The sequence below is a fragment of the Crinia signifera genome, chromosome 4, assembly GCF_055691185.1.
Source record: "Crinia signifera chromosome 4, ASM5569118v1, whole genome shotgun sequence".
NCBI classification, from domain to species: domain Eukaryota; kingdom Metazoa; phylum Chordata; class Amphibia; order Anura; family Myobatrachidae; genus Crinia; species Crinia signifera.
In genome coordinates, this window is record NC_139220.1 from 129,772,752 (window position 1) to 129,786,624 (window position 13,873).

At 46.4% G+C, this 13,873-nt stretch overlaps 1 protein-coding gene across 2 annotated transcripts in view; it reads left to right on the forward strand.

The window, feature by feature from the left end:
• LOC146074425 (uncharacterized) overlaps positions 1-13,873 on the forward strand; it is a 62,983-nt gene that overhangs the window by 41,360 nt on the left and 7,750 nt on the right. The window contains exons 4-5 of one of the 2 annotated variants that reach the window (XR_014473426.1): positions 3,280-3,531; positions 11,552-11,618. Coding sequence is in view for 1 of the 2 variants with exons in the window: in XM_083182452.1 (XP_083038578.1) it covers positions 3,280-3,315 (36 nt within the window). In the remaining variant the exon portion in view is untranslated. Of the gene's footprint in view, positions 1-3,279; positions 3,691-11,551; positions 11,619-13,873 lie in introns of those variants that run through there. The other variant, XM_083182452.1, reaches the window with a different exon arrangement.

Below are 13,873 nucleotides of genomic sequence, written 5' to 3' on the forward strand. Positions count from 1 at the left end.
TATGACCCATTTCACATTATAGATGTCCCCGTCGTCGCCCCGCGATAGACGCCAACCCGAAGCGTGGCGAGCGCAGCGAGCCCGCGAGGGGCGGCGGTACGCGTCCTCCGACCTTTTCATGCCCTACTATCCACTAGGGCGTGGAGTGAGAATAGAATAGTGTGGCGAGCGCAGCGAGCCACCGAGCCCGAAGCGTGGCGAGGGGACGCGGATACCTTCACAGTTATACGCGTCCCCTTGCGGGCTTCACAGGTGTCCGTGGCGACGCGGACACCTGTGAAGCCCGCGAAGGGACGCGTTTACCTGTGAAGGTATCCGCGTCCGCTCGCCACGCTTCGGGCTCGGTGGCTCGCTGCGCTCGCCACACTATTCTATTCTCACTCCACGCCCTAGTGGATAGTAGGGCATGAAAAGGTCGGAGGACGCGTACCGCCGCCGCTCGCCACGCTTCGGGTATGCGTCTATCGTGGGCTGCTGTTTACGCGCTTCAATTTGGGGGGGTTGGGAATTTTTTTCATTGAATACAATGTAAAATTGGGTCCCAGGGACCCAATTTACATTGGATTCAATGAAAAAAATCGGGTCAAAAATCGGTCGGTCGCGTCGATCGCATCGCATGCGACCAAATCGCATGCGATGCGATCGACCGATTTTTTTCAGCACGACCACCCCGATCTTAATCGGTGTGGCCGTGCTAGGAAACAAGTACCGATTAATTAATCTGCAGTAGGGATGCCAATCCCTGGGTATTTTTTCAAACCCGGGATTTAAGATTGACAAATGCTCAAACCTGGAATTTCCAGGATTAGCTTTCCTAACCATGCGGCCTGGTAGCATGTAGATTCCCTTTGCCACCTGCGGCCAGGAGCGGGGCAGGCATTGCAGCCTGGCCTCTGACTACGTCACGTTGCACCGAGCCATGGACCAGGTCGGGAGCAGCACTGAGCGGGTGCGGAGGCACTGCTCGGCATTAGATTGTCGCGAAATTGATTGAAATCCCGGCAATTTTAGGGCCAAATCTTGCCGCTTCTGATCCCAGGATTGGCCACCCTAATCTGCAGATACAGTACCACCCAAAACAATAATAAGTACAATCAGAATTCACTCTCACAATGATCTTCATGGGTGAGATTTAATAGGATGAGAGATGCAGAAAGGTAGAGATTTGGTAAGAAATCTCCAGTTTTTTTTAAAGCAGCAATCATTTACACTGCAAAATCAGACTGGTTTTGCAGTGTAAATGATTGCTGCTTTAAAAAAATTCTTACCAAATCTCTCACTTTCTGAATCTCTCATCCTATTAAATCTCACCCCTTGTTTCCATCCTTGCACATTTTCGCAATAAGATGCACAATCCGTTAAGCTAAATATTATTTTATTTCAAGAGATACCCTTCAAGGGTATCTCTTGAAATAAAAGAATATTTAGCTTAACGGATTGTGCATCTTATTGCGAAAATGTGCAAGGATGGAAACATGAAGATCATTGTCAGAGTGATGTCATCTCCAAGCACCGCCTCCATATACACTGTGGGTAGGCACCGCAGTGTGCTTGGATCCGTGTTCCAAATGCCGGGTCGGATCCAGGATTTTTGGTCTAAAAGAGGTATAACTGAGCTCTTAGGGGTTTATTCTAGTTCATTCTTTCTGACAAAATCCTTCTTAGATGGACAAAACCATATGCACTGCAGGGGGGCAGATGTAACATGTGCAGAGAGAATTAGATTTGGGTGAGTTATTTTGTTTCTGTGCAGGGAAAATACTGACTGCATGATTTTACACTTCAATATAGATCTCACTTTGAAGAAAAACCCCACCCAAATCTAATTCTATCTGCACAAGTTACATCTGCCCCACCCGCAGTGCACATGGTTTTGTCCATCTAAGAAGGATTTTGTCAGAAAGAATGGACTAGAATAACCCCCTTAGTCACCTATTTTAAACAGTTTTTATCCACATATTGATGTATGTCCATTTATTTATATTATTATTAAATTGTGTTATATGAAAATATATTTCTTTAGTAAATCCGTTGTCATCCACCCACATAGCGCAGTCACACCTCCCCCTTTTTTCTATTTTCTACTATACAGGAGTGATATCCCCATTTTACTGTACTGCAGCTTGGCACAGTGACTCACCATCTTGCTCCCCATTACATTCTTGATATCTTCCTTGCCTAACTGCAGATATACCTGGTCAGGTTAGCAGCGTGTTCTCCATGCACACTGCCTGATCCACAGTGACTGGCATCACAACCTAGATGAGCTGTCAATCACTGCCGTCTACTGGTGCATGGTCAGTCGGTGGATCACCCATACACACAGCACAATTCCCCAATACAGTATATATTTAGATATATCCGCCATCGTCTTTGTTGCATAGCCCCACCCCAGACAAATCCCTGTGACCCACATGTGACATAATATTCAGTAGACATGTTTTCTCATTTATAACCTGTTCCATAATGCCTAACTGCCTAGTCCTTTGTCCTACCTGTTGCCATACTTTTTGTATATATCGACATTGCCAAATCATATGTATGAAGGTTCCCTGACAGACACTACATTTAGGGCATAGGTTGTTTTTATTTTTGTCATATTGTCTTAATCTAACCGCGGTCACATACACCCTGTGAAGGATAAACATCTGTATTTGCTGGTATCTAATGGAGAAGGTTGTCCTTGTCGGAGATGATAGTACCATACTCCATTCCTGGTCAGATATATTTCCTATATCTCCACTCCAATCTTTTCTATTTTTATCTATCTGGATATTTTTTAACTTGTTAACCAGTACTTTATATATTCCTGAAACCTTCATCCTATTGCTAGAGGCTAACATGCATTTAACCGGTGATTCTATTCCGATATGTGGCATTTAGACCGTTCCTTAGCTGAAGGTATCTAAAGAACATATTTTTTTCCAAATTATGTGGTGACATTTTATAGGATGCGATTTTTAGTAACATTTCAAAATCGCACCTTATCGCACCGTATCACATTTTTTAAAATCACATTTTTTCCTTCAAAACCGATTATTTAATGGGATACAAAAATGCGCCCAAAAAGTGTGATAAAGTGCGAAGAGATGCGATCTGGTGCGATGTGATGCGAATTTCTGACACATAGATGTGCGGACACAGATAAAGTAATGGGGTACATGTGAAACTGACCAGTACTCATTGTTATCTGGCATAACCCACAACACACCTTAAAAGCAAAAGGACACATACTGCACTATTATAGTGGAATACTTACCCATTTGTTTGTTTAAACAGGATCTTCACAACTACTGCGGCAACCCACAGATTTAGTGGAAATGATGGATGCAGATATGCATATCATACTCCAGCCCGTCAAATAATTTACACCTGATGAAGAAACCAGCGCCACATCAATGACTGAAAGTTCAACAACTGTGGTGACTCCCCACCAAGCCAATCACCCTACACACCAACCACCCCTGAACAGCAGCAGCTCACATAACAGATGGCTTGGTTACACCTGATGGCATTGAATCATAAAGCCAGGTAACAGCAGATCAGAACAGCATTCTAACAGGTACAAGAGGATAGGGAGGTGACATAGGTGAGATGAAGGGCCGGGTGTCAAAAACAAGATCCTGTCTGCAACATTCATTTTCCCATGATGATAATTATGTTCTCATGTATTATATAGTAGCCCGTTAATAAACAGATTTTGAGAAGGCAGGGAGCCACTATTAAGTCACAAAAGGCAATTACGGAATAATGTTTGCAATACTATAAATTAAATAGAATATTAACAATAACTTATTATTGGTTATAAAAGTATTCAAAGTACCCTATTTCATTATTTTTAGTGTACATCCACTACCTATCTATGTATCCCTTTCTCCCTATGAGTTAGTATAGCGATACACTTAGTAGATTATTTATGGGTACTCCAGTTTTCTCATACAATCCAAAAATATACTAATAGGTAATTATATGTTCATAATAAAATAGGATCTAATGCCTTAATTCATTTAAGAACATCCCTCAATAATAATTATAATCTTTTAGAATAGTCTTTTAATTGTCCAAATAGCATTGTTGGTTGTTTATTATAGCTGCAGACCTGGGCTTTTAGATTAGCTACATATCTCTGTAGTAATAACAAGGGGATAGAAGAAAGACTGTTATGTACGTGACGCACTGTTAGGACAAGAAAAATTAATAAAATGTAACCTTTAATTGTTTATTTTAAGATTTGCGACATATAAACACAATTGCCAAGGAGGCAAAGAGGAAGAAACAAAGTGGGTGACATTCTATGGATTGACATAAATCCGCATTTTTTTTATCGCACCACTTCGCACTTAAGAAAATCGCAAGATTGGGCCGTTTTTCGCATATTTAATGAGATGCGGAAAAACGGGCCAAATACTGCGTGTCACAGATCTGCTTAGTCAAGCTTACCTGAATGGTGATTCTGCTCTGTGTCTCAGTCTGACTCAGTCCTGTCTCCATTCATGCTGCCAGACAGTCTGTGCATTGCTGGTTCATTGATTGGTGCACCTGATGGAAATCCAGACAGAAGCTGGAATCACCTGTAACCCTTTGCTCTCCTGTTCCATGTGGCTCACCTGTTTAGTTCAGACTGAAGTATTCAGGATTCATGCCTCAGATTGCAGATTGCCCTCTGTCATTTCCTCCAATCAATACAAGGCAGGGGGGATAAATATCTTGCTCACAGAGGCAGAACTGACTTCAGCAACTTGTCTTCCTGCTGCATGTGCTGGATGCTCTGTGCAGTTCAAACCTGCTTCCTGGAATCCCTGCGTGAGTCTTCAGCGTTCAGCTCCCAGAGGCTCTGCTTGTCCGGCTGGTCCAGCGCTCCCGGTCTGGTCCACAAATTGTCCAATTCCTGCTCCAGTTCCTGCTCATCTAGTTCCTGTGTTTATACTCGGTTTTCTTCAGTTATTTGTTATATGCCAAGTCAGCCATTTCAGTTCTGTTATCTCCGTCACCTGTTCCTGTGTCAACGCCAAGTCGCTACTCTGTCCTGATACCAGTTTCCTGACCTGCCTGCTACAAGCTGCATCCAGCCATTGTGTGCTACGTCTCTGCTGTAAGCTTCCAGTAATCCAGCCATTCAGCTGTATCCTGATCCCAGCCATCCAATCTTCAGTCATCCAGCCATCCAATCTTCAGTCATCCAGCCATCCAATCTTCAGTCATCCAATCGTCCAATCTTCAGTCATCCAGCCATCCAATCTTCAGTCATCCAGCCATCCAATCTTCAGTCATCCAATCGTCCAATCTTCAGTCATCCAATCGTCCAATCTTCAGTCAGCCAATCGTCCAATCTTCAGGTATCCTTTTCTCTAAACTCAAATCCTGAACATTGCCTTATCCTCCCAGAACTACCGGCACATATCTTGTTTATTTTGAATGGACTGCCATCTTGTTTATTTTTGCAAAGGACTGCTATCTTTTGTTACTTGTTATTTATCAGAGACTTGCATCTAGTTATTATTTGTCCAATCAAGAAGTCTTGATCCTGGTTACATTATCTGTTATATGAGTTCCTTCAATAAACCTGTTTGTGTTAACCCATCTCCGGCTGGTCACGCCTCTCTTCCTGAGATCTGCACCACTCCATCAATCCACCATCTGACCACTCCAGTCACGACTGATTCCACACACCCGTTTCGTGACAGTTTGCTGAAGTCACATGGACTTGGTTAGTGATCCGAGTGTGAGAAGTGTGGGTTGTCTAGATCACAGTACCAGCATGGAGAGACAGATTGATCTTCAGTTCTTACTCACAAAGTTCTGGCAAGACTTATCTGGTTGTTCTTGCAAGCTGCAGCAATCCTTGCCGGCTAATGAATCCTCACGTGTCACATCTGCAGCCGCATGTCATTTGGCCTCTTCACCTCTACCCCCTGACTACCTGGCTACTCCAAAGGAGGACGATGAGGCTTCTGTGGACAGTGGGTCTGTCATAAGTCCGTTACTTTGCGATCTGGAATCTGGTTCTGCTTGGACCTTTAAAGAGCCAGAATCAGAGACATTAAAGGTTTTACACCAGTTACTGAATCAACTACAGGAATTACCATCTAAAAATTTTTCTGTAGTCTCCGCCATATTGGACAGTTCTTTAGTACCCCTTTCCAGTGGAACTGTGCTCAAAGGAACTTCCACTACACTTCCAAGTACTCCTGAGAAGTCCTCTCATAAACCTTGTAAGGACATACCACAAAGCAGACCACGAGCCCAGCTGTCTGAGGAGGAACGTCAGCGGCGCAGGCAGCTAGACCTGTGCTTCTATTGTGGTGGTTCAGACCATTTCATAGAAGATTGTTCTCTCCGTCAGCCCAGAAATGGGGAGATTCCTCCCGTTACAGCTCAGAAAGAAACCCGAGTTAATACTTGGGGCCCTAGAACAAAGATCATCTTGGCCAAACACGGTTTTACTGCTGTCCACAGAGCTCCTGGGAAGGTTCCTGTATCCATTACTGGAGGTGGTGTCTCAGGATTTTCTGCCCAAAAGCATGTGTCCGTCTCATCAACCTCAGGAGGGTTGTCCAATACCGCAGCCCCAGCAGAGGTATCTTGTGCTAAAGATTCAGAACGAGTATCCCGTCTCCAGCCCCAAGAGGGGGTTCAGCCTTTCCAGCCCCAGAAGGGGGTCCAGAATCTTCAACCCCAGAAGAGGGTTCAGCCTCTCCAGCCTCAAGAAGAGGTTCGTGGTCTCCAGCCCCAGAAGGGGATCCAGAATCTTCAGCCCCAGAAGAGGGTTCAGCCTCTCCAGCCTCAAGAAGAGGCTCGTTGTCTCCAGCCCCAGGAGGGGGCTCTCTGTCTCCAGCCCCAGGAGGGGGCTCTCAGTCTCCAGCCCAAGGAGGGGGCTCTCAGTCTCCAGCCCAAGGAGGGGGCTCTCAGTCTCCAGCCCCAGGAGGGGGCTCTCAGTCTCCAGCCCCAGGAGGGGGCTCTCAGTCTCCAGCCCCAGGAGGGGGCTCTCAGTCTCCAGCCCCAGGAGGGGTCTCTCAGTCTCCAGCCCCAGGAGGGGTCTCTCAGTCTCCAGCCCCAGGAGGGGGCTCTCAGTCTCCAGCCCCAGGAGGGGGCTCTCAGTCTCCAGCCCCAGGAGGGGGCTCTCAGTCTCCAGCCCCAGGAGGCGGTGAATCAGAGTGTCCTGCTCCTGGAGGGGGTCTTGTGTAGCAAGGACCTAGGAGAAGAGTCTGATATGTTGGCCCTGGCCTCCGGGCCTGAGGACACTTCTGCCCTGGCCTTTGGGCCTGAGGACACTTCTGCCCTGGCCTTTGGGCCTGAGGACACTTCTGCCCTGGCCTTTGGGCCTGAGGACACTTCTGCCCTGGCCTTTGGGCCTGAGGACACTTCTGCCCTGGCCTCCGGGCCTGAGGACACACCTGCCCTGGCCTCCGGGCCTGAGGACACACCTGCCCTGGCCTCCGGGCCTGAGGACACACCTGCCCTGGCCTCCGGGCCTGAGGACACACCTGCCCTGGCCTCCGGGCCTGAGGACACACCTGCCCTGGCCTCCGGGCCTGAGGACACACCTGCCCTGGCCTCCGGGCCTGAGGTCCCTAATGCCCGGGCCTGAGGTCCCTAATGCCCTGGCCTTTGGGCCTGAGGTTGTTCCAGTTATTCCAGTGCAGACTGCCTTGCCCAAGGCATCCGAGGGGTCTGCCATGCACAAAACACTCAATGTGCCCGCCGTGTCTGAGGCTTCCGTGGTTCCAGTTTTTCCTAAAAAGTCCAAGATTCTTGATCAGCTGAAGCCTTCCAAAGCCCCAATTCCATCAAAACCATTTCAAGATTCAAGCAGAGAATATTCGCCCATCTATTTTGATGGGGATCTTGTCCATTATGAAGCCCTGGTGAACCAATATTTGTCTGTATTGGAAACCGAACCTTCATCTGGTCTCACGCTAGCCAACATCGTCAGTTACCTGTTTTTGTCATTTAAAGGAGAAGCTTTGGAGTGGGCTTGTCCGCTTTATGAATCTAACGACTCCAGACTTCGAGATCTGACATCCTTCTCCAAGGCCGTAGTGGAAAGGTTCGGTTCAAAGACTCCCTGTAAGAATTCCTCCACCACTACAGTTAAAAGTCATCCGGTGGCCAAAACCGACCATTCTTTGCCATCCATTAAAGATTGTGCGCCATCTCAACAATGCCTTAGAACCTCCAAGGTTTCAAAAAATTGTCTATTGATGCCCAAATCTATGGACGTTAGAATTGGGTACACATCCATGTCCACCCATTATGTTGGTTCCTCTGGACTGTCCAATTCTCCAGGATCATCTTCTGAAAAGCAATCTGCACCGTCAATACCCACCATATGTATTGGATCTTCCGCTTCATGCTACCTCAGTGGTCCTTCAGGGAGTTTCAATTCAACTGAGAGGTCTTCAATCCTGACCTTAGACCAAGACTCAAATTCAGAGTATGATTCTGATTATGATGCCACTCCCTTCCTGGGAGGTCCTGTGCTCTCTGATGCCTGTTTTGCAGAACCTAAAGCTTCACCTTCCTCAAAAAAATCAAAGCATTCATCTAAGAAAAAGAAGAAGCATCATCGTTAACCTTGAGCTCCCTTCCAAAGAAGGTTCTGGAATAGGTGTCCGGAGTCCACCCTGAAGGAGGGGGTAATGTCACAGATCTGCTTAGTCAAGCTTACCTGAATGGTGATTCTGCTCTGTGTCTCAGTCTGACTCAGTCCTGTCTCCATTCATGCTGCCAGACAGTCTGTGCTTTGCTGGTTCATTGATTGGTGCACCTGATGGAAATCCAGACAGAAGCTGGAATCACCTGTAACCCTTTGCTCTCCTGTTCCATGTGGCTCACCTGTTTAGTTCAGACTGAAGTATTCAGGATTCATGCCTCAGATTGCAGATTGCCCTCTGTCATTTCCTCCAATCAATACAAGGCAGGGGGGATAAATATCTTGCTCACAGAGGCAGAACTGACTTCAGCAACTTGTCTTCCTGCTGCATGTGCTGGATGCTCTGTGCAGTTCAAACCTGCTTCCTGGAATCCCTGCGTGAGTCTTCAGCGTTCAGCTCCCAGAGGCTCTGCTTGTCCGGCTGGTCCAGTGCTCCCGGTCTGGTCCACAAATTGTCCAATTCCTGCTCCAGTTCCTGCTCATCTAGTTCCTGTGTTTATACTCGGTTTTCTTCAGTTATTTGTTATATGCCAAGTCAGCCATTTCAGTTCTGTTATCTCCGTCACCTGTTCCTGTGTCAACGCCAAGTCGCTACTCTGTCCTGATACCAGTTTCCTGACCTGCCTGCTACAAGCTGCATCCAGCCATTGTGTGCTACGTCTCTGCTGTAAGCTTCCAGTAATCCAGCCATTCAGCTGTATCCTGATCCTAGCCATCCAATCTTCAGTCATCCAGCCATCCAATCTTCAGTCATCCAGCCATCCAATCTTCAGTCATCCAATCGTCCAATCTTCAGTCAGCCAATCGTCCAATCTTCAGGTATCCTTTTCTCTAAACTCAAATCCTGAACATTGCCTTATCCTCCCAGAACTACCGGCACATATCTTGTTTATTTTGAATGGACTGCCATCTTGTTTATTTTTGCAAAGGACTGCTATCTTTTGTTACTTGTTATTTATCAGAGACTTGCATCTAGTTATTATTTGTCCAATCAAGAAGTCTTGATCCTGGTTACATTATCTGTTATATGAGTTCCTTCAATAAACCTGTTTGTGTTAACCCATCTCCGGCTGGTCACGCCTCTCTTCCTGAGATCTGCACCACTCCATCAATCCACCATCTGACCACTCCAGTCACGACTGATTCCACACACCCGTTTCGTGACAGTGCGAATAGGTGCGAGTTGGTGCGATGTGTTTAGTCCTGAAAATGTGCGATTTTCATGTCTGAAAATCGCACGTTTGCAGGAAATTGCAAATTTAAATTAAAAAAAAAAACAGCGCGGGGTCCCCCGCCAGAGCATAACCAGCCCCGGGCTCATTGAGCCGGTGCTGGTGACATAAAATCAGGGTCCCTGACAAATAGGGGTCCCCTTGATTTAATGAAACCAGCACCAGGCTCAAGGTCCGGCGCTGGTTCCCGAAATACGGGGGACAAAATGACTAGGGGTCCCCCATATTTTAAGAACCAGCACCAGACCCAACCAGCCAGCAGGGTAATGCCACAGCTGGGGGACACTTATTATATAAGGTCCCGCGGCCAAAGCATTATCCCCCTGGCTGGTCAGCATTGGCAGGGGTCCTGGGGAAGTGGGGACCCCCCCAATGAAGGCCCCCCCCCCTCCAGGACTTACCAGCCCATGCTGAAAGTCCGGGGCTGTCCCCGATGCCCCTGGGCGGTGGGCATCGGGCTGATGGATAGTGTAAATAATAGAAGAAAAACTATTGTTTTCTACTGTAGAACTATGAGTCCCAGCAAGCCTACCCCACATGCTGGGACTTGGAGAACCACAAGTCCCAGCATGCGGGGCATTAAAGGGCCCGCTGGCACTTGTAGTTCTACAGTACAAAAAATAGTTAAATAAAACACACTGACACCCTGAAAAATAAAAGTTTAATACACACATAACACACACACTGATACTTACCTACCTTGAGCCCGTAGGTCGGTCCCTGGATCCTGGGTCCGGGGCTCCTGGACAGAAGAGTCCGGTTCCGGGGCCTTGGTCCTGGTTCCGGGGCTGGTCCGGGGTCCTGGGCTCCAGGGCTGATGTCTCCGGGGTCCAGGATCCGAAGAAGTCCAAAAGGGGTACCTAAGGAAGGAAATCCTACTCATCCTAGTCGTGGTCTCATTGTACTCAGGCTAAGTGGAGGGATTAGTGTTTCAAAAAAACCGTGAAAAACCACTCATGGTGTGAAAAACGTGAATAATTGGGGATGTGCATTGAGGAAGGGATTGAAGGTGTCTTTCTGATTTCCTTTCAATAGTGATGAGGGAGGGTGATTATCAAAGTGATATTAGTGACCAGTTGTTGACCTCTTGTCTGTGCAGATACTAGGCGGCAACCCTTTTTTGATGTTTAAAAGGACCAAACAGACATATTTACTTTGCTGTCCTAATTTATCTGCACAGTCCTTGAGAGCAATCTATGTTATAAACCAATATTAAACAAAAGTAACTTAATTAAGTGAAATTTGTAACAGAATTGTTCATTTCATGAGTGGGTACACACTGTAAGATATACAGCAACACGCACCTAATCTAGCAATTACACTGGGAACAGGACATTGGGGTTCAATTTGAGAGGATCTATATCCCCTCTTTTACAAACACTTTGTTTCTTCCTCTTTGCCTCCTTGGCAATTGTTTTTCTATGTTGCAAATCTTAAAATAAACAATTAAAGGTTACATTTTATTATTATTTCTTGTCCTAACTGTGCGTCACGTACATAACAGTCTTTCTTCTCTTCCCTTGTTATTGCTTAAATTACTGTTGAAGTGACAGCACACCCCACATAATAAAGTCCATGAATATTGATTGAAACAAGGGGTTACCTTATAAACACTGCCAGTGTGATTGTTCACCCCCCCCCCCCCCCTCTTTTTATATCTCTGTAGTATTCTGGAGTTATTGTCTGAAGAACAATCATTGGCCATTAAGAAATTGACTAAGCTTTCTGCTATAGTAAGTAGTTAAAATTGTGGCTCTTAAGCAATTACTGTATAGCTGCCTTAGTTTTAAATTGCTCTTATTATTCTGTAATGCTGGGACAATGTAATAAACAAAATATGGATAAACTTATTTCCCTCCCAGCCATAATATGATTTGAATAACTACTAGTCGCCCTGTGCTGAAGGATGCTAACCATAGTATTATTGCAATATATATATACCAGGTTGAACTAGATGGACGCAAGTCTTTTTTCAGCCTTACCTACTATGTAACTATGGGGGTTATTCTAGTTCACTCTTTCTGACAAAATCCTTCTTAGATGGACAAAACCATGTGCACTGCAGGTGGGGCAGATGTAACTTGTGCAGATAGAATTAGATTTGGGTGGGGTTTTACTTCAAAGTAAAATCTATATTGCAGTGTAAAAATAAAGCAGCCAGTATTTACCCTGCACAGAAACAAAATAACTCACCCAAATCTAATTCTCTCTGCACATGTTACATCTGCCCCCCTGCAGTGCACATGGTTTTGTCCATCTAAGAAGGATTTTGTCAGAAAGAGTGAACTAGAATAACTCCCTATGTAACTACTAGTCACCCTATGCTGAAGGATGCTAACCATAGTATTATTGCAATATATATATACCAGGTTGAACTAGATGGACGCAAGTCTTTTTTCAGCCTTACCTACTATGTAACTATGTAACTATGTAACTGAACAGCTGAATTTCACCTACATAAGTCTCATAAGTGATTTAAAGAGACGGAGGGTGATGTGAGTGCGTGACAAGGAGAGAAAGTGGGGGACAGGAAGAGGCAGTGGGAAATGTGAAGTAGGTGATTGGAAGTGGCTGAGGGCAACAAGGAGTCACTAGGTGAAAGGGAAGGTTTATGGAGAAGATGTAAGTGATGGGTATAGGCAGTGAGTGATGGGCAGAGGATGATAGGTATAGGCAGTGGATGACAGGTAGAGACACTGGGTGACGGAGAGGTTATGGAGTGGCAATTGGTGAAAGGTGGGCAATGGGTAATAGAGGGTGACAGCAATAGGCTGTTAGTCACATGGAGAGGTTGATAGGTATATTCAGGGGGTGATGAGGAGAGGGTGACAGTTACAGTGGGTGACAGGGTGAGGGTAACAGATATAGCCATGTTGATGGGGGAGGGTGACAGCTATAGGCATTGGGTCACAGAGAGAAGGTGGCTGCTATCACTGTCTACTATTGTAAAGCACAACGGAATCTGCTGCGCTATATAAGAAATGTAAATAAATAAATAGAGGCAGTGGGTAAGATAGAGTGACGGGTAAGTGAGTGATGGGGAGAGGGTGATGGATAAGCAGTGGGTGACATGGAGAGTGACATGGATAGAAAGTAGGTGATGGGGAGAGAAATAGGGACATACAGTGGGTGACAGGTATAGGGAGTTAGTGAAGGTGTAAGAAGTGGGTGACATGGAAGGGGTGAAAGGTATATGAAGTGGGTGATGGGAAGAGAGTAGTGCCAGCGCCACCACTAGGCAGCTTTAGGCATCTGCCTGGGGCGCTGGAGGGCAGCAGGATGGAGGTTAGCAACTCCCCCCCCCCCCCCTATCCACATCAACCCCTTCCCCGTGGAGCGGGTGAGCGCCGGTGCGTACCCCAGCCTGGGGCACTCCAGTGCCATGCACCGGCCCTGGGAGAGAGTGACAGGGATAGGCAGTTGGTGATAGGAAGAGACACGGGGTGAAAGGGAGAGGTTATGGGGTGGCAAGGGGTAAAAGGGAGAGGGTGACATGGATAGGAATTGGATTATGGAGAGAAAGGTACAGTTACAGGCAGTAGGTAACAGGGAGAGGATGACAGGCATAAGCACTGGGTGACAGGGATAGAGAGTGAGTGACAGGTGTAGGAAGTGGATAACAGGAAAAGGGTTATAGGTATAGGGTATGGGTGATGGGAAGATGATGATATGTGTGGGCAGTAGGCCACAGAGAGAAGGTGATAGGCAGTAGGTGGCAGTTATACCCAGTGGGTGATGGGGAGAGAGTGACAGTGATAAGCAGTGGATGGTGGGAAGAGGGTAAAAGGGATATGCAGTGGGTGATGGAAGAGGGTTATGGGTATAAGCAGTGGTTGATAGGTAGAGAGTGATATGTATAGGCAGTGGGTGACACTGAGACTGACCCAGAGATAGTTGGTGATAGGGAGAGGTTGAAAGGTACACAGAGTGGATCATGGAGAGTGGGCGATGAAGATTCAGTTTGTGATCAGGAGAGGATGACAGTGAC